Source organism: Drosophila ficusphila, unplaced genomic scaffold, assembly GCF_018152265.1.
Source record: "Drosophila ficusphila isolate 14025-0441.05 unplaced genomic scaffold, ASM1815226v1 contig_412, whole genome shotgun sequence".
In the NCBI taxonomy this organism is placed as follows: Eukaryota; Metazoa; Arthropoda; class Insecta; order Diptera; family Drosophilidae; genus Drosophila; species Drosophila ficusphila.
This window is the reverse complement of record NW_025064326.1, coordinates 5,286,861-5,307,785: the sequence shown is the minus strand read 5'-3', so window position 1 is coordinate 5,307,785 and position 20,925 is coordinate 5,286,861. Positions and strand designations below refer to the sequence as shown.

Here is a 20,925-nt window from a genome sequence, read left to right as displayed (position 1 = left end):
CCTTGTAATATGTTCTTATTGGATAAACTTATTTGCAATTGCTTTCCAGAATTCAAAGTTAAATTTACCCTATCGATAACATTCAAAAAAGTAAAACTGTTACTTTGCAATATTTTGTACCGCTGACACTGCCTTGTTTGAATGCTCCTTGGCTGGTCACTCTGAAAAAATCTATTTAAGCAACCCGCACGCTCTCTTCTTCGTAAATTTTTTTGCTACGAGGGTACGTCGCGTCGCGCATGAATTAAATATTAATCAAAAGAAAATTAAGAGTGCTTGTGCAGTGCAGTGTGAGTAGTTTGTTTAGTAATTTTCGGGTAAAAAATAAAATCAAACAAGTTAAAACCACCCACACCAAAGCAGATGCATACGTGTGCACTTGATACGCACACACACACACGCGTACGCAACAGAGAGTTGTAGTTGTAGTAGAAAGTGCAGCAGCAGGCGCGGTCTATAATATGTATATAAGTAATTCGGGCATACGGACGTGTAAATAAACCGGGTCGCCCACAATTTAGGGGCGGTACTGCGCCCTCCGCCGGAATCGAACTCGGAATCGCGGCAAACGTGTTCAATTTCCGAATCTCCCCTCGCCCACTCTGCCTATCTCTTTCACTCTCTCGGTGCGTGTGAGTGTGTGTGTTAGTTAGTGAGCGGCCTGCTAGTGTGTGTGCCTGTTTTTGTTGGTCACTTTAATTCGCCACATACACACACTCTCAAAAAAAAACTCGCGTTAATCCTGCAACGTTTTTGTTGTTTTCTCTTTACTTCCTTACATCCTGCAGCTTCCAGAGATTTTCCCTTTGGGTAAGCGATTTTCCAACGAGCATTTTCATCTGTTTCCCCCATGCACTTACTTATTGGGTTCTTGTATGCCAGTGCGTTCGTGAACTTGATTCTGATTGGAGGTCGAGCCAATTAAACCGGTTCGTGTAAATAAAATCTGCTGAAGATTCCTCTTCTCGTTTCCCTAGCTAAATGCAGTTTTCCTGGTTAATACCCCGTTGTAATAAGGGTATATTGCATTCGTACAAAAGTTTTCAACAGAAAAAAATCTATTTCCTATCAGCTTCGTAAGTCTAGTTTGATTTGGGAGCTTGAAAGTAATAGGACCCAAGGTTTTAACTTTTTGTAAGCTTTAAATTTATGGGGAAAGTTACTTTGGCTTTCTAAGGGATATTTTACAGTCGGGTCATCCAGTTTTTTTTTAACTTTTTTCCTGCCCCACCTCCGCTTTTCTCAGCATTGCAAATGCATTTCTTTTTATCAGCCGCACTGTGGAACCAAATGCATTAAGGCCGCAGTTTTCCAACTGCAATTAATGCCCTCAGCTAATGACAATGGGCCACGTACTTATCGGCCGCACTGTAATAATGATAGTGACCACCGGATCGCCGGAAAATTATGCTCATTTCGGTCGTGACTTTTGTTCGGGAGAGCCAATGGCAAGACAACACAAAGACGAAACACTGATTGTGGGAAAGATTTCGCGGAAACAGTACTGATTGCTTTAAAAGTTATTGGTTGTATTTTTGGGACGAGTTCTTCGAAGCTTACTCACTAGTCTTGTCTAGCAGATAAGACGTGTCGCATAAATAAAAGTGAGCATTGGATAAGCAAATTATATATGTAGGTAGTTAAAGTTTCAAGTTGGGGAAAAACAATTATTAGGGGAAACGGAAGTGAGGTCTGTAATTACTGATTAATTTGGATGAATTGTTTGGTCTAGCGATGCCTAATTGATTTCCTTATCTGCCAGGAAACTTAAAAACGCTGTGTAGATTATTAAAAACACTGATGGAGTGTTGTCTTAGACAACTCTTTCAATAACCTAGAAGCCTTTTAAGGCTTTTCGACAACCGTTCCGCTTGGGAAATAGCAAACCGCCTTGCACCCTGCTGATAAGCCACGCCCACCGCTTCGCCCACCTGCCCCCTAAATACTGTGGGGCAGCCTGACCTCGGCCTCTGCAGCAGTTGTTGTGTGCAAATGAAGCTATAAAACTGGCCCATGCCACCAATAAACGAAAACTTTTTTGCTGGCCACTTCTTAATGGCCTAGAGATCATCTCCCCGTGCTCTTGTTCACCACCTTCTCATCCGCTTGTTTAGTTGGGGCAATGTAGCACTGTTATCCACTTCGTTACCCCTTCCCCGAAACTTCATCCTCTATAAAATCGAGTCTCAGAGGAGAAAGCCATCAACGCTCCGTAAATTCCCTCGAGCAAACACCGAAACTACAACAACTACATTTTACCTACACACCTGCAACTACAGTTATGGCCAGCAGCGTATGAAGAAGAAGCACCAGCAGCAGCAAGTGCGATGCTGTACGAGAAAAGATTTCCCCGTAGTAAAGCGGGTTTTACTCTATCGTAATTGTCTAGGATGAAGCTAGGTTTTTTTATAGCACTGTCATGCGGTTTTTGTGTTGCGTTTTCATCAGGCAGCAAGAAGTGATAAAGTTGGCCACAGATGAGATGACAAAATGGTGTGGTCTTAAGCACAGTTTCCTGCCCATGATCGTTTTTGATGGAATGTCTCTGTCTCGAAGTTTTATTTATAGGTTGGTTATGTGGGTTAAAGAACAGTCTGCGTAGGAAAGTTGTTAATTGGAGCACTTTTTTTTTTGGGAAGGAAAATTTCGATTTACTTTTTCACTAAGCATTCAATCTCAGTTTGACCCAAAAAAAAAAATTTTTAGGAAATAAAAGTTGATGATTGGTTGATAAGCGTTTTGGATTAAATCAGTGTATGGAGTCTATTAGCTAATGCTCGGAATAATTTTTTCAGTGGTCACTTTCTCGACCAAAAAAAAGTTTTTGCAGAGCAAAAATGATGATATTGCCGTTGTCATCTTTTTATGGCTGGTCTGTTGCAGTTGCCTGCTGCCACTCATGGCAAAATGAAGACAACTCATCCCGGGTTTTAGCCCCTTGTGAAAAAACCAACCTCCCATATCAACCCTCTTTGGGTTTTTTGAGCTTGATTGAGTGTAGCAAGTGTGCATCGGGGGCAGTCAACATCAGATGCTGCACAGAAAAAAAACCAAGATCGTCTTGATAACACTATATTATTTAGCACATATTGTTTCTTGTGTCTTCAAGGAATGGGAAATAAATATTTATTGTGAATATTTTGAGAAAAAAAAGACTGATTAACAAATTATCTGAAAGAAATAGTATTATTTTTCTCTGTATTGTTCACTGGTGACAGTGGCCAAGTGGCTCAGCCGGCGGCGTCGCTTTTCACATTATTAAACGTTAATGAGTTTTTAAGACTTGTTTGCGCATGTGGGCGATACGATACGATGCGATGGTGAAGAAGATGGAGTGCTCGAGCTGGAGTTGCAGCCTTGAAATTGCAATTGGCCGCCATGGCCAAAAACAGTCAAAACGCTGGGGAAGGGAGCGAAACGGGTGAAAAACACAGCAGTTGCAAAACCAACAAGAGCGGAGCCAACTGGAGCTACAATTACAAGCATCATTGGCCTTATTTCTTTTGTTTTTCTTGCTCGTTTTTTTCCAAACTGCTGCTGTTTCGAATGTCACAGAATACACAGACGCACACACACACAGATACACACATACACAGAGCCCGTACAGCGACATTTAAGCACAGCTGACGTAGCTGACTTCGTTTATTTGCACAGCTTTCGCACTCCACCTGACTCCCTCGCTATTTTTCTGTTTTTTTTTTAACGCCTTTTCTGGTCTTTTAGTTGCGCTTTTATGGGCTGCTCAAAATGATTACGCGGCATTTAACACCAGAAACTGAATCTATTCCGCAAGTGTAGCGCTTTTATTTCTATTTTTATCACATAAGAAGGCGAGAAATGCGAAAAAGCTGGAGGTCGACAAGAAATTCTTTTTGTTATCGCTGTTTTCTCTGCTCCACGCATGAACAACATTTTTAGTGCTAAAGTTTGCAAGAGAAGTATGTGGAATTCAATCAGAAATACTTGTTAATTTTTAAGTTCTTCGTATCTTCGAAGCCAAGAAAACATAATTTTATCTTCACTTCTCTGAAGCCCGCGGAAAAAAAATATCCTTATAAAACCATCGAATACAATACTTTATGCATTTTTATCTCCCTCATTTGTTTCACTCATTTCCCTACAATTTTTGTTTTATTTTGGACCATGATTTTCATTTTTTCCCCGTTGGTTTTCTTTTCATTCGCTTCAAATTGTTGCCTAATGAAAATGCCTTCATTATTTATGAGCATAAATTAAAAATTAACAGTACGCCGCACACTGCACCTACACAGGCGCAATTCAATTATGTTGCATATATTTCATATTGCAATAGCAACGGAAATTTATGAGCCATGCCCCCAGGGTCGAACTTGACAAAGCCCAACGAAAACCCGGACCCAGGCCCAAACTCAAACCCAGCTAAAACCCAACCGAATCGTACTGGAGCGCGCCAAGCAGCCAAGCAGCACCGCCAGAAATGCTAAATAGAAATATGGCTATTAAAAATGGTCCAGTTTCAATTTTCACCAAGTAATTATTAAAATAGACGGTACCCAAGGTCTTAGCATTTAATCATAAAGCTGAATATTTTTTAATACTTTAATAAGGCATGATAGGGTATCTATCTATCTTTGTATTAATTCTTAAAAAATTTTAAATTCATATGACCGCACAGTCAATTACAGCATATCAAGTCCAAAGACTTATGTTTTGAAAATAAACATGAATTGTGGTCGCAAGCAACGTGTGTTGTGCTTTAATACGTGCGACCTTTAATAGTAACCAGATTGGTCCAGAATGTAGCCAAGTTGACAACGCTGAGCTAACAACCCGCCAGCCATAATAGCTGCTGCATCAACAACAAAGGTCCAATGGTGCAGCCAGCGCAGCATATTTACCAAGGTTGGCAACGCAGCTCCGCTGGGTGCAATGCAAATCGTGGGTGGGTGGGTTAGTGGGCGTGTTTGGCTACTCGGATGGTGGCCCCATAAATTCTGATCAACTATTAGTGCATGAAAAGTAGCCAGGAAGAATGTTCTGTTATCTGAGCAACTCGCATAGCGATAGCGGGGCACACAACATTGAAACAACATTTACCTAACATAATTTCGCACTTGAAAATTGAACTTCTGCCAGTACACGTGTTCAAAACCAAAGTAACCTCAGCTATGATTGCCCCTCCATCTAGCTAATTACTATGTCACTCGGTTAAGCAGCATCGAACGGTTACGCAAGGTGTTTTAATTAGTTCAATGGCACATGCCACGTTTCCCCACTGTGTGTTGTTTCCAATCAATTTTTGTTTGGAATCCAATACAATTTGCGTAACAGATAAGCTGACAATCGTAACGCACAATGATGAGCAATGGGGAAATCCATTTATTTGGGAATCACCACCATTATTTAAATGGCTTTTGCACTTAGTATTATTCAAAAACCCATAAAAGTCTTTATTATAACATAGGAACTGCGTTAGCAAGCATAAAGACTTTATTAACCTATTCCCGAGAAAAATTAAGTATTTACCCTTAAAATATTTTGAAATATCGTTACCATTTATAAGCTTGTATTGTATTGTTTTAATGTGTGTCAGGCTCAACTAAATATTGTTGGGTAAATTCTTCCCAAATAACTTTCTTATTGTATATTTGCGTATATTTGTTTTCAAACTTGCGTAGACTCTTAGGCAAAGAGTTTTGTTCTCTTTTTGTTCGTGCGCCAACTAAGTTCTGGCAACAAGCTTAAAACTTGATGAATTTCAAATATTTTGTTCACAATTGATGGTGATAAATCTCGAAATGCCTAATAGTTTTCAAGTTTCAATTCCCCTCGTTTATTGTCAAATATTTTCTTTATAAATAAAATTTAAATTCTCTTGTCTAAATTGAAATTTGCGTCTGCAGATGTTGCCCCATTATAATCACAATGCGCAACGATGACTCAGAAATTCTTTGGCATAGTGTGGGGCTAGCACTTTGCATTAGTTTGTTGTGGCGGCGCCCGCTTGAAGATTATGAGGTTGTGTAAGCTCCCTTCCAAAAAAAAAGGCGAGGAAAAAAATCCAAGAGAGCAGAAATAAGCAAATGTATGCCATAGAAATTTGTATTCCATTGTCATGGACACGCATCACATGAAAACGAGGAGCCAAATGGAAATGGGGAATAAAGTCCGTCAGTCACTCATATATTACTACAGCTGTGTCCAAATTACTAGCACTGCGGATGCTTTCCGCAAAGCGCAATAGAGAATTCAGGAAAAACGCATTCATTCATTCCTGCATTTCCTGAAATTAAAAACAAACAAGATTTCTTATCGTCTTATCTGTTGGTTGTCTCATGCAGGTGTGTTTGAATATTTTAAGGTTTGTCTGCTCAACACCTCCCGTAACTCGTAAATTTTTTATTCCAATGGGAGGGATCATAAATTAATAAGCTTTAAGCCAATATCGTAAAGCAGTAACTCGATATAAATCCATAAAAAGTGGAATGCTACTACTTTAACCCGAATTGTTTCATATATGCGGCTGTGGGACACAATTGTCCCCTATATATGAGCTCGTAAGTCGAGAAGAGAGTGCGATAAAAGTGGGACATTGGGGAACGAAAAAGGAATCGGTGGGAAAGCGGGAGCCCAGCCTGCTGGCAAGGAAGACGATTAAGTAAAGGCAATAATAAGGAAATAACATTTTAATGGGACAAAGAGAGATTGGCCTCTGTGTGGATGGGAAGAAGACGTTCCCTCAGAGAGACGGAGAGAGGGAGATGGTAGGGTGTGCCCAGCTGCCCGATGGTTCGAAAAACCGCAAAACAGTCGAATCACGTCCACGCCCCCTTTTTGGCCTCCCCCGCCGGCTGATCTCCCACCGCCCGAGTGCGTTCATGCGTGATTGGTTTTTGTGATAAGAGTGGTTGGGGGCTTTTATTTGAAACTCACTGACCTGCTTTGATTTCATTTAGTTAAACTAGTTGTGCTGATTGAATTGGAATTGTGGACTTTAAATTGATTATCTGATTTCAACTAGGCTTAGTTCTTATTTGGTTTACGTTTATGACACAATGCATTTGTACCAGCTTAATTTAATATCGTTTAACCAGCTTAGAAAATTGTTTAAATTGATAAATTGTTATCTCTCGCAAATTGGTATACATTGCAACTGAAATTAACTCATAACAACAAAAGCACCCGAAATTTCAAATTTTCTGAACGGTAATTATATGCCCATTTAATTAAGTCAACCTTTCTCAATGCATAATTGGCTTAATCGCATAAGCGAAGCTGCTGGCCATAATTAGAGGCCGAAGAAAGAGAAACAACAGCAAATTAATGATGCGGGTCTAACGTAAACGTAAACCGGAGGTTTTCCGGGTCCGAGTTCAAGCCCACCCAATGATGGTCTAAATAGAATTACCATTGTGCCAAATGTCAAACCTCGAAAAACTTTTCGTTTGTTCCACTTATTTGTCTTCCCTTTTATGCACAGGGTTTTTTGCGCTTCCCTCGTTTTCGTGCAAAGTTTTACAAATTGCTAGGAAGTGGTATAACAAAAAAAGTTTGTTTTAAATAAAAAACGCCGGAGAAAAAGAACTCGAGTATTGTAAATGAGCAATTGCTATGCAAACGCTGGGTCGCTTAGCATATTTCTGCTTTCTAAACGCCCCCGCCTCTTACTTATCCTCTTCTGCTACATTTAACACAGCAAAATCTTTGCTTTTTATATTTTTTTTCCTTGAATTTCGTTACACAGAAGATTTTTTGTTCTTTACAGTATAAAATTGGCCAATTCAATATTAACAATATCCATTTAAACAGCCAATCTGAGGAAGGAGCTAAAACTATTTTATATGGCCCCTTGCTTTTTTTTCTGTGTACTCATGCCAAACATTAAGCTCAGATTCTTTGTCCTTCTCTATTGCCCACCTTTCCCTCTTTCTATTTACTTTTAATTAAAATGCGAGTCATGAAATCTTTTTTGTTTCTTGTGCCAAAAGATTCAACGAGAGGAAAAGACAGAAAAATTAGCGCAAAAATCCGCTTTATGAGCCTGGAACAGTCGATGATTGCAAATGATAATGATGATGATAATGTCGCCATATCCAGATACATTATTCAGTTGTCAATTTTTGTATTTCGACACATTTCTCTTCGCTTGACGACAGGTTTTCCCTCTACTTTCCTCGGGTTTCCTCTCGAAAATTCCTACTTAATTCGATGTCATTTATTTTCTCTTTGAGCGGCGGGGAAATCTCATCTTCAAAGCAATTTTTATGGCTTTGGCTATTTATGCTGATTGATGCCTACCAAAGGCCAATGAAATGAATTACTTATGCGTTATTAAAATGTATTTGCTTAATTTGGTTTGGTTTGCTCTGCGTTTAACTGGGTTAAATTAAATTTATTTAAAGTCAATATTCCTGAGAAAGGCAAACAATTATTGTATTTAAGCAGGTGAATTAATGTTGTTTTGTGTCAAAAATATTTAAATATGCATGCCAACACCTATTGTTTCCCACTTAGTTAGTCACGTTCCCCAGGCGATACCCCTTTTCCTTTTCGCACCCCCTTGGGGTCTCTTTTAATTGCTATTCCCATATCAACCCAGGCAAGATTTTATCAGCCGTGACATTTGATTAACAGTGGAGCTTCTTTAATAATTACCCTCCAAGGAGTAAGGTTTTTGAGTTCCTTTTGGTGATAAAAAACTTATTGTTTAGTTTGTTTTAATTATAACATACGAAAAATTTCCTGAAACCAATTTTTATCTAAAACTCCGATCATTTTCATGTAGCTTATGGATATACTTCGTGCTAAAGAAGTTTGACTGTTGAAAAACACTCCGGTTGGGGCGGAAAAATTAGCATTTTATTAGCTGAAATTGCGAGGCGTTGGTTGTCATCGTCATCATCGTCGTCGCCGACGACGTCTTAGTTCATTAACCTGCCGGACGGACTTGGCATCGCATTTGTTTTTATGACTCGAAAAGCCGAGCGGACTGTGGATTGTGGAACCTGTGTTTGTGTGTATGGGGCGTATTTATAGCGCTAATTTGTATCATTCCCGGGCTTACCGCTTCTCTGCATGCCAACATGAAACAGAAATAAATTTTATTTGTGTGCAATATAAATTACGCGCCTTTCACATCAGGCAGCCGGAGTTCCAGAACTCCAGAGACCCCGAGCTTCCGAACTCCCCGGCATTTCTGGCAGTCGGCCACAGATCATTAGAGTGCCGAGTGCAGGGTCCCCAGACACCTACATTCAGTACAATCCTCGAAAGAAACACAGTCTCAAAATTTACGAGAGATTTTTTATTTCAGTGCGCCGCGACTTGTTGTTGAAGTGTGCGCCAAACGAGTGTACTTAATTATACCAAATATTTTCCCTGGGTGATTTATAAATGGAGAGCGAGGCAACGAGATGATGAATTTATGTGTGGAACCTGTTTTGGGGTATGCAAATGTCTGGAAGTCAAGTAGTATCGTTTTTAATGGCTGCCCATGTGTCATAACATTATTTCAGACGTGTTGTCCCAACAGACAGTTAATCTCAACCAAAAGTTTTTAACAAACATTTAAATTAATAAACGAACAGAGTTAAAACTGTATCAAAAGTCCAATCCATTTAGATTTCCGTGTGGCGCGAATTGCAAATTGCTCCCACGTTGGGTTTTATGCAAATGCACGAAAATCGCTGCCCGATGGGCAAATTTGTAAAACCAGTCCCGCGTCAAATGGTCATCAGGCGGTCAGCAAACGACTACTCTTTTAATTGTACAATTTCATTAATTGCATTTAATTGCCTACGTTTCCCAAATTGTTTTCACTGTGCGCCTTTTGTTTTTATTTTCCTGTTACTGGTTTGTTTGCTTGCTTTTGCACTCTTAATTGCATTTTGTGTTACAATTTCATTTTGTAAGCGGTTGTCACAATAGTGGCTGCCGCTGCCCTCGTTTATTGGCTTTGCCGCTGCTGTTTTTGATTGTTTTTGTCACTGACGGACGGGACATGACCTTCGCCAACGCAGCCGCCGTTTCATTAATAAATTACTACAATTCGATTGCCATCGTGCACAGATTTTCCCGAGTGCTTAATATTATTATTATATTATATATTGTTGGAAACGTCACTTTGGAACAGTTTCGATCTGTTAACATTATGCAGCCAGCTATCTCCGCTTCACATCGCTTCCGCCTCGTGTTTGAGAACTTCTTGTAAAAGCTGACACAGATTTTCATCAAATTAATTGCTGTGCGCTTTTCTGAGTGCGCGCCACACACTCAACAAGCGTGCTAAGTGTTTTCGGGCCCAAGTGCAGTTGAAACACGCTCACAAGCTCATCTACAGTGCCTGCAAATGAGATGTGCAAATATTAACGTTCTAAAAACAGATTGTTGCTTATTACGATGTTATTATTTGAGTAAAGGGAACCAGCAAAGCGGGGTTTTATCTAAACGTAATTTTTAAGAAATTTAGAAAGATATTTTTATTTGCAGCTTATATTATTAAACAATATAATCCTACTTTAGGTTTGTTTTGCAAAAGTTAAATTACAAATATGTTATAACTCGAAACTCCCGGCATTGTAAAACGTAAACTTTTAGCAAATTATTAACGCGTGAAAAGCGAAAAGTTTTTGCGAGCAACTACTGTACATAGATGGCCTGCCACGCCCCCTCGCGACCCCAACCTCCTTATCAGTGGCAATAAACAGAGCAGCTTGAAAAGCTTTCAGCAGGCGCCATTCGCAACCCGCTGACACCCACTCTTTTGGCCCTTGTAAAAAAATGTTAGCTTCCGCTTTGTGGCCCCGGCCAAGATAGGATCCAAAGGGGCAGAAACCAGGGACCAGGGAGCTGGGAACCGGGAACAAGAAAACACGGAGGAGGGAGCTCCGGAATATTTCAATTTATGGCAGTTTGACAGTTTTTCAATGTTACGTGCTGTGAATTTTTGCGCACTGCTGAGCACGCGGCGCGCTCTATTTTAATTAAAATCCCGGAAAATTAAATTACGAAAAAAATAAAAAGTGTTGCTGGCGCAGTGCAGTAAAGCAAAGGCAGAACTTGAAGTAAATGAGCAAACAAACTGACAAACATTCAATCCTCATCATCGGAGCCCACCCACGTCCTATATACGAAATCCGAGAGACAAATCAACGCTCAAGTTCACAGAAGCCGGCAACAATTGAAGTCGATTGTCGTACATAAATCATCAATTGCTGTCGGCACTCTGCGACTGACAAGTGACTCAAAAGATAGCTGCGAATTACTGCTGAGAACTGGAACTTCAATAAACTCTCTCGGATTTTTCTTCTGCGAAAAGTTTGTTTATTGTTTTTGAAGCTGGCGTGTGAAGGAAAATCTTTCAAACTTTATCACGGGATATATGAACAGCCTTTTAAAAATGGCCAACTGAAATCCAACTCTGTAATGCATCCAAAAGTTGGAAAACAAAAGTATGCCTCTTGAAAATCGGGTTTTATAAATTTACTAATAGTGCAGATTATTATAGAATTAAAATACAAACTTTTAAAAATATGGAACTTCAAAATCGAAAAGTTATGGGTCTATGCCCATGTGGTTTCTCCACTGTACCCACTTCTAGATGTTGTTGGTGCTCCTCATCGGTTGCCAGCCTCTTATAGTTTCAATTGCTTTGAATGATTTTATAATGGAGATTTAATAAACATGATTAACTGATAATAATTCAATTAGTTCTTGAGCACAGAATCCGTTCAAGTGCAGCTCACAGTAATTACTTCCCATTGGAATTTTAGTTATAATTTGCCACCTCACATGAACATGTTCTGTGAAAAATATTGTTTGCTTTCGATGCTGTTTTCAGCAGTTAAACTGATTACCTGTCAATTAACAGTTCACAGAGCGTGACTTCCACTGCCAAGTGTGCGTAGCCCAATCCACTTTGATTGCACTGCAATGTGGGTATAATTGAATTTCAACATTTTACCAGAGCAATTATGCTCTTTTCAAGCAGAACTCTGAAATTGTAAAATGTATTCATTTGACATAATTGTAATTGAATTGTCTATAGTGGAATATGCATGCGAATGAATGGCAGCAATACAAACAACCGTGTAACAGAGCTGTTTCAATTTGATTAATTTAAGTACGAAAAAACCCAATGAATTGAACAGAAAGTCCGCCTGACAGCTCGGTTTTATGGATGCTTTTATAATGCCCTGGCGTGACGTAATAGTTATTCTAAACTTTTTTTTTGTAGGTCAGCCCGTCGAACACGTAAAAAATGGTGGAAGTTTTTCATGCTCTTCACCTATCAAATATGAAATCACATTGAGTTGCCATAAAGTTTTCAGGGCATTGAAAGCTTTATGAGTTGAGATGGCCTTTCAATTTTTTGCTGACATCTCTGGCCTGAATTATTAATCACTTAGAATGCCGCACGCGCAGTCTGGGGTTTTAATTTACCCTTTTGCACGACGAACCGTGCCAAGAAAACGGTGGATAATTATAAAAACAGGAATTTATGTTTCCTTGTTATCAAATGTATTATTGATGGCCTGACATGGCTGAAAGGGCTCTCCGGTGAGCGCCACAGAAGAAGATTGCCTCTTTTGGGGTCTCGCACATGCAACTGCATATTTAAACAGAGTGGTGGTGGCACCACTGGCTCCCCCCAGTCTTAAACCCACCCACTTCTGCATCTCCATCTGCATCTGCCCCCCGGGCAGCCTTGCCAAGTGGCAGTGGTGTGCGTGTGCCTGCAACGTGATGTCGGATGGTGGGAAACTGGTTTTTCCTTTCCTTCCCGTGCCTTTCCTTTCCCACTGCCAACTACCAACAACCAACTACCGACTACCAACTCCCAGGCTCGTAGTCTTGTCTAGTTTGCCGCTCAACGAGGTTGACGTCGCATGCCTTATGAATGATTCAAAGGCACGTTATGTGCACAAAAAAATGTGAGATGCAAAAAATGCATGCAACGAGCATCGAAGCATAGGTATACCCTTATCAAGATATGCATCAAATAGTTTCTTAATATCTTATCATGTTTTGAGCCAAAGCTTTACTACTTTAATTAAGTTAACATTACAACACATTTTCTATATTATAATTGTTACCAAGATAAGTTCAAGGAATTTTATTCTTTTGTAGATTATGGTTAGAATTCAGATCCTAAATCATGAAACAAGTCGATGATATCCTAACATTGATTTTTAAAGCATTTTATATTTTTTCCTAAGTATATTTTTTACTTAAAATTGTAAATACCCCCTAAAAGAGTATGAGTTGTGGCTGAAAAGCCCCGGCAAAATACCGTTAAGAGTTGTTGCGCTTTTGGCTAGTACTCTCCTGCTGTCCCACTCTGTCGCTCTAACGCCTTCTCCCTCTGACAGCTTGTTAGGCGTTTGGCGTGAGTTGCTGAAGCTGATGCTGCCCGTCTTGCCGTTGTTTTTGTCTGCGACTATGACCTTTGTCAATGGAATTTTGGCCAAAACGGCATTTGGAGAAAAATAAAAACAGTTTTTTCTCTCTTTCTCTCCGCTTTCTGCTGCTTCTTGCCTTTGGCATTTCGTGTGCAAAGCACTGTAGATTCCGCGGTGGGATCCACAGAAAAAGCTGAGATTCGGGCCGGAAAAAAGTATTGAAACTCAAGCTTTGATGGGATTTATCGATGCAGAGGTTTCGGCATTTGCATGGAAACTGTGTGCGCTGTCTTCTCATATGCAAACAAATGGAGGACACAACAAAATGTCAATATAAATTAGATTAATTGAGCTGCTTACTCGAGTTCATATTCTATTTCCTGCAAAAATGTTTAGTTCTTACAGATTGGATTTTATTTCAGAGATATTTTTTGTCATTGCATTTCCCTGTTGTAAAAGAAGAAATAAAATATGTACATTGCATTCTAAATTCCTTTCCTCTATGATTTTTCGATTTTGTACAGTAAAGTACTTTTTCTTGCTTAAAGCTTCAGAAACAACTGCACATTTTAATCTTGAACGAAATGTCAACTAATCACGTAATTAGTTTAATTAATGTTGTCTTATCTGAGTGCTCTTGATAATTAATTATTTGTATATCTCGCAATTGCGAGCATATGTGCTTAATCAAATTGGAAATAAATTGCTTCACAAACAGCGGGCGAAACGAATACACGACACTAAAATAAATCGAGCTCAATTATCTGGACATCTATTTGGTAACAAAAAACGCTTATTTGATTATTGGCGTATAAAAATAAATGGCAACAGTAACATGAATTCATAACTTTCATTTTTTCCAAGTATTCATTATTGCGATGTGATTAATCATGGTTTTTATTATAATTTTTTTTTCTCCCTTTCTTTGCAGTTTTATTATATCGAAGGTCTTACAACCGGAGGGAACTGATACAAAAACACTAGAAGTGGTCCGGGAATGAGTTTTCCCAGGCTAAGCTGGACCTGGAATTCGTCTCCATGGAATAGGGATCTTAACTAAGAGGAAAGCTCTAAGTCGAAGTCAAAGGTCAAACCGAGGGCTAGCATGAGCGAGAGTGCAAGGGAGACACATAGACAGACAGCTAGAGAGAGGGAGACGAGACGAGAGGAGCTCCCATATGTGCCAACAACTTCAACAAAACTAACACAACTTCACGCTTGAGGGAGCGATAAAAGTCTGATAGCGATTGATAAGCAAAGCACAGCCACATCAAAATACTATACATAAAAACTCACTGCAACATATCGTCAGAAAGAAAAGAACAGGGTACTAACATGATCGCCCCGCTGTAAAACCAAGAAATTAGTTCCACATCATCAAAGCCTTAACCCAAATCGCCAAAATTCGCAATTAACTGACGACTGTAGCTCAGCCACCAACGATAGTTAACAGAGATTAAAACAATCATGACTTTGTCGACCTTCACACGCAAAATGCGCGGGCGCATGCGCTCCAATACCTGCCGGATTGTCCTGCTCACGTCGCTCGTTTGGGTGATCTTCGATTTCGTCCTCATCGCCCGCTATTCGGATTGCATCGGCAAGGATGGATGGCGATGCAAGCGATCCGGGGAGTACGATGTGGAGGTGGGTAGAGTACCTTAGGATTACCTCAATCTATTTATTTGTTATTTCCAATTATCTTCAATTACTTCTTCGATTAGTTACCCAATGCCGAACGCTTGGTGGACGATAATCAGCTGGTAGATGATAACGAAATCAACACGGAGAAATCCCTTGATGGTGAATCAGGCGGAGCTCTAATCATGGGCATGGGCTTTGCGCCTGGCGGCATATCCATGACCTACCCCAGCGTAGTGCTCAAAAAGTGGTTCCTGGCGCCATCGGTGCAGGAAGCCAAGGGCAAGCCGGGCGAGATGGGCAAACCGGTGAAGATACCCGCCGACATGAAGGATCTCATGAAGGAAAAGTTCAAGGAGAACCAGTTCAATCTGTTGGCCAGTGACATGATCTCTCTGAATCGCTCGCTGACTGATGTGCGACACGAAGGGTGAGAGTGGCTAATCCTTTTGCTTGGCTAAACTGGTTTTCAACCAAATCCCCTTTTAGTTGCCGCCGCAAGCACTACGCCTCTAAGCTGCCCACCACTTCCATTGTGATAGTTTTCCATAACGAAGCCTGGACGACCCTGCTGCGAACTGTGTGGAGTGTTATTAATCGCTCGCCAAGAGCTCTACTCAAGGAGATAATCCTGGTGGATGATGCCAGCGAGAGAGGTAGGATAAAATCTATTGAAACAGTCAATGTTGATTATGATATCTATAACTTTTCTAATCCTATCTTTCAGACTTTCTGGGCAAACAGTTAGAGGACTATGTGGCCAAGCTGCCGGTTAAGACCTTTGTGCTGCGCACTGAGAAACGCTCCGGTTTAATTCGGGCCCGTCTCCTGGGAGCCGAGCATGTCAGCGGCGAGGTTATCACCTTCCTGGATGCCCATTGTGAGTGCACCGAGGGTTGGCTGGAGCCGCTCTTAGCGCGCATTGTCCAGAATCGTCGAACGGTTGTGTGTCCCATTATCGATGTGATTTCCGACGAGACCTTCGAATACATCACCGCCTCGGACTCCACGTGGGGTGGCTTCAACTGGAAGCTCAACTTCAGATGGTAAGCGAAGTGGTGGTTCCCTGTGAGAGTAATCCTTCTATAATGCCGCTTTAATCCTCTTTAGGTACCGAGTGCCGTCGCGAGAAATGGCGCGCAGGAATAACGACCGAACTGCTCCGCTGCGGACTCCTACGATGGCCGGTGGCCTGTTCTCCATCGATAAGGATTACTTCTACGAGATTGGTTCCTACGACGAGGGCATGGACATTTGGGGCGGCGAGAATCTGGAGATGTCGTTCCGTGTAAGGCAATATCAAAGCATTTTGCAGATAGCTTTTCCCGTTCTCTCTTTTGTTTCGTTCAAACGTTTTTTTCCTTAGCTGCCAAGCCAAGCCGCAAAACAAAATCAGACCTTGCATAAATTTAAGACATCCTTGGTTTTTTTTTCTTTTTCTCTGTTTTATTTATTGAAACATTTACGTTAAGTCCTTAAATTTGAGCTAAAAAACAACGAAACAAATTTATTTCTAATCACAAACACAAACCATTACAACAAACGCAATCATCGATGATAACCCGCAGATTTGGCAGTGCGGAGGCATTTTAGAAATTATACCCTGCTCCCACGTGGGCCACGTGTTCCGTGACAAATCGCCGTACACCTTCCCCGGCGGCGTGGCCAAAATTGTGCTGCACAATGCGGCCCGAGTGGCCGAAGTTTGGCTGGACGAGTGGCGTGATTTCTATTATTCGATGAGCACAGGTTCGCAAACAAACAACAACAAAACAACAATCAACAAATTAAAACAGTCAAATAACAAACATTCCAACCACAAGTCGATTTTAAATTGCGTGCATCTAACTCCTAACTTTAAGAATTACTCGTTATCTATTTGTAATTGGCTTCGAAACGCTAACAGACAGAAAAGGTCCCCCCACTAAAACACTAACACACGACATTAAATCAAGCTGATATGTTTTTTCGAGCATAAAACTAATCTATGACACATATAGCTAATGATTTTGTGTATACATACCCGAAAAACTATTTATGATTAACTAGCTATCCTTAAATATGTCATGTAACTCAGAGAGCTCCCGAATCGATGGCAGAACACATCAATTTTCTTTCTTATAACCGCACTGGCATATCTAAATTAGTATGTTTCCTTTTATAAGTTCACTCAATGAAATTCTTCTCGATGTTCTTTCAATTCTTCTCAGTTTCTCAGTTCTTTTTATGCTCATGATCATCTTGCTCTCAATCTTCATCAACGAATCAAGCTCAGTTATAATACCATGTTTCTCTAATACTAAACACTAATGTTGAATACTCCACATGCTTAGGTATTAACGTTTCCAGATATAATCTAGTTATCCAGTAATAACGAGTTGAAACCCTAAGCTAAACATAACTTACATACACTCTACTTGTTGCTTATTAATTATGATTTAAGTATCTGACCAATTGGTAATTAATTTTACTACTTAGTTTATTACCCTTAGTTGTAACTAATATTTAATCTTTTGTTGAATAACTTTTGTTCTGGTTGTCTCGAGGGTTAAGTGTGGTTTGATAAGCACTTTGCAGACGGTTGATACTAACATTTGTATCTCGAATACTTTCGTTAAATATTTGAAGACATAAAAATCGCTACTTAACTTCATATTATTTAACTGAGAATTCATGTATATTTCAAGGAAAAATGTTTGATTTATCACTTGGTTTCCCTTCCCTCATTCAAAGTGCTTACAATTCCTCAAATGAATATTGACTTTTAGGGGCCGCTTTTCCTCGTTTTCTTCTCCAATTTGCCTTTTAAGCCACCTCCCTTGGTCTTCAGGGCTGGAATTAAAATACAGCTAGCTAGGCTTGGCCCTCTAACAAAAGCTTTCTATATATTATATCTCTTTGTGTATATCTTTCTCGTCCACTCCTTGACCACCAAATGCTCGATTGTACTGCTCGATTGTCAAAATAACAACCACACACACAAAAATCCCCCATGAAAATCACCTGATACCACAAAAAAAAAAAAAAAAATATGCAAACCCGAAATGAAATCCAGGTGTGGATGTGCGGCGGCGTGCTCGAGATCGCGCCCTGCTCCCGTGTGGGTCACGTGTTCCGCAAGTCTACTCCGTACACTTTCCCCGGCGGCACCACGGAGATTGTCAATCACAATAATGCCCGTCTGGTCGAGGTTTGGCTGGACGACTGGAAAGAGTTCTACTACAGTTTTTATCCAGGTTAACAAACTAAACAAAAAATCAAAGAAAATACAATATAAACCAAAAACCAACAAAACAAAACAATACCAAATAAACAACAGAATGCTCCTCCACTTTCTCTCTCATGCTCCTCACGTTCTTTCTCCACTCTCTAATTTCTATTGTCTGTCTCTTAAATAATGTTTTGTTCCGTAAATATATCTCTCTGCATTCACATAACTACAGTATTTATCTCGAGCAAGCAGCACGCCCTGCATTATGCAACTGTCTATATACACACCTAATAAATATTTATATCAATATTTATGATTTATGGCATGGCCGTGACCGAAATCCGAAATCCGCAATAAAAAAAATAGCAAAACCCACCGATCAATCAACTGAATCCAACCACGAAATATTTTTTCTTTCTTCACCTTTTTAATCGTTGATTTGCAAAAAGTTTTTGTTTTATTGGTTTCCCGATTCCCATTTATTTCTCTCTGTGTTGTTTGTGCCATTTTTCTGTTCCGTTTTTTGGTCTTTTTTCTCCCGCCCCCTTAAAACACACACACCCGCTGCCTTTTGTCTTTGTGTCCCCCTTTGCGTCCCCAAGTTCCACAACCACAAAAAATATTACATTTTTGGAGGGCAATAATCACAAGAAGGTTTAAAGATATTTAAATTTAGTTGGAATGGTTAATTAATCCGAGAACGGAATTAATTTTTTTAACCAACTAAAACTAACAAAAATAGAATTAAATATTTTGTAATGGTAATGGGTTTAACTATTATAAATGAAAACAATAAACTGCTTATAGCAATATATATGTTACTATGTTTAAGAATCCTGTAAATTGGCACTGCCTTACCATTTAATGTAATTGTAAACGCTTGCAATTGTTGGGCTGTAAAATTGCTTCAGTATTTGCATGTTTAATGTATTTATTGTAATGAACTTGTAGTAGCTATTTTTCATCGCCCGCACAAACTCTTTTGTAATTATACTCAATCACAAAAGCATCTTTAACCTGCCTTTCTAACAAACACATACACTTAGATTGTAATACACAAAACACTCGCCAAGCATTAATGTTTTATATTAAGATCTCATATGACCTTACTAATTTTTGAATTTTATTTTCTTATTTTACTTGTCGTTTATGACATTACTTTAGGAGCTCGCAAAGCTTCAGCTGGCGATGTCAGCGATCGTAAAGCTCTGCGTGATCGCCTTAAATGCAAGAGTTTCCGCTGGTACTTGGAGAATGTTTACCCCGAGAGCTTGATGCCTCTGGATTACTACTATCTAGGAGAGGTAAGTTAGAAAATCGAATACAAAGGAATTCCCTTCAGCTTATATTTATTAAACCTTTAGATACGCAATGCGGAAACGGAAACCTGCCTGGACACGATGGGCAGGAAGTACAACGAGAAGGTGGGCATCAGCTATTGCCATGGCCTGGGCGGCAACCAGGTGTTCGCCTACACCAAACGGCAGCAGATCATGTCCGACGATCTGTGCCTGGATGCATCCAGCTCGAATGGCCCCGTGAACATGGTGCGTTGCCACAACATGGGCGGCAATCAGGAGTGGGTCTACGATGCGGAGGTGAGTATTTATAATGGAAGATTATTCCGGTGTATTCTAATTATTTTCTTTTTTTATAGGAGAAGTGGATCCGCCACACGAACACGGGTCAGTGCTTACAGCGCGCCACGCGGGACGATGCCAACACGCCACTGCTGCGGCCCTGTAGCTACGGCAAGGGCCAACAGTGGCTGATGGAGTCGAAGTTCAAGTGGCAGGCTCACTAGCTGGATGCCACCGGGACGCCCGACTACAACTAAACTCAACGGATCCTACTAACTTTACTGAGAACTTCCAACTTGTGTTTACCCCCTGCTTACGTAGCCCTAAGTTCGTTCGGATCTGAGTTCTCTCTATGCAAAAATATCTCTCTGTGTGAATGTGTTTGCGGCCGGAGAGTCCTTCCGGCGGCAGGATGTCTTCCCAAAATCTTGATGCGCGTGTGTGAATGCGTGAGAGTCAGTACTAGAAATTTCGATTATCAGTTTACATGATATGCATGTATATGTGTTGATATAGGCAGGCAGTTACATATATGATTTATCTAGGTATATATAATTGTAATGTAAATTTACATTAGCTTCGACCAAGTACCAATAAATTGGCATTTAACTGACGTTTTGTGCTTCGCAAAATATAATTTGAAGAGTACATAAATTGAACCCAAGCAAATGCAGGCCAAGCAATTGCCACAAGTGTGTCATAGCAGAACATTATAATATAACCTAAATACTACAATGATGAAGAAGGTACTAAATCTTCCTCCCCCAAAAACCCCAAGCACACAACATTCCTAGCTAGAATTGTACTTGAGGAAATCGAAGGTTCGATCTTGTTTTTGTATTTAAACTTTAAGTCACTTCATGGGTTGTTCCTTTCGTGCACCTCCCCCTTTAGGCTATACAAATATCAGAGAATCTGTTGCTTTGTACCAAAATAACGCGCTCTTCATATCACAAAAAAATAACTACACGAAATGCTTCTTAACCATAATCATTATACAATGGTCAAAATAAAAAATCTCTAAAAATTGCACGCATATCATAAATACAGTGTAAAAATATTTATAAACTACATTCAGAAGAGAATTAAACAAAAACAATGTAAATACGATTAA

General features: G+C 40.0%; 1 protein-coding gene across 4 annotated transcripts; it reads left to right on the top strand.

The window, feature by feature from the left end:
- The first annotated feature begins 159 nt into the window (after nt 1–159).
- LOC108089895 (polypeptide N-acetylgalactosaminyltransferase 5) lies at nt 160–20,424 on the top strand. Of its 4 annotated transcripts, none has more exons than XM_017188368.2 (11): nt 160–290; nt 789–810; nt 14,311–15,026; nt 15,104–15,450; nt 15,510–15,676; nt 15,748–16,066; nt 16,131–16,308; nt 18,076–18,256; nt 19,396–19,535; nt 19,596–19,829; nt 19,889–20,424. In XM_017188368.2, the coding sequence occupies exons 3-11, from the start codon at nt 14,847–14,849 to the stop codon at nt 20,033–20,035; spliced, it is 1,893 nt and encodes a 630-aa protein (XP_017043857.1). In that variant the 5' UTR covers nt 160–290; nt 789–810; nt 14,311–14,846; the 3' UTR covers nt 20,036–20,424. The 4 variants fall into 4 exon arrangements, with proteins under 4 accessions (XP_017043857.1, XP_017043856.1, XP_017043858.1 ...); XM_017188366.2 differs by lacking the exon at nt 18,076–18,256 and adding an exon at nt 16,589–16,769 and having other exon boundaries at nt 161–290; XM_017188367.2 differs by lacking the exons at nt 789–810; nt 18,076–18,256 and adding an exon at nt 16,589–16,769.
- Nucleotides 20,425–20,925: the final 501 nt, after the last annotated feature.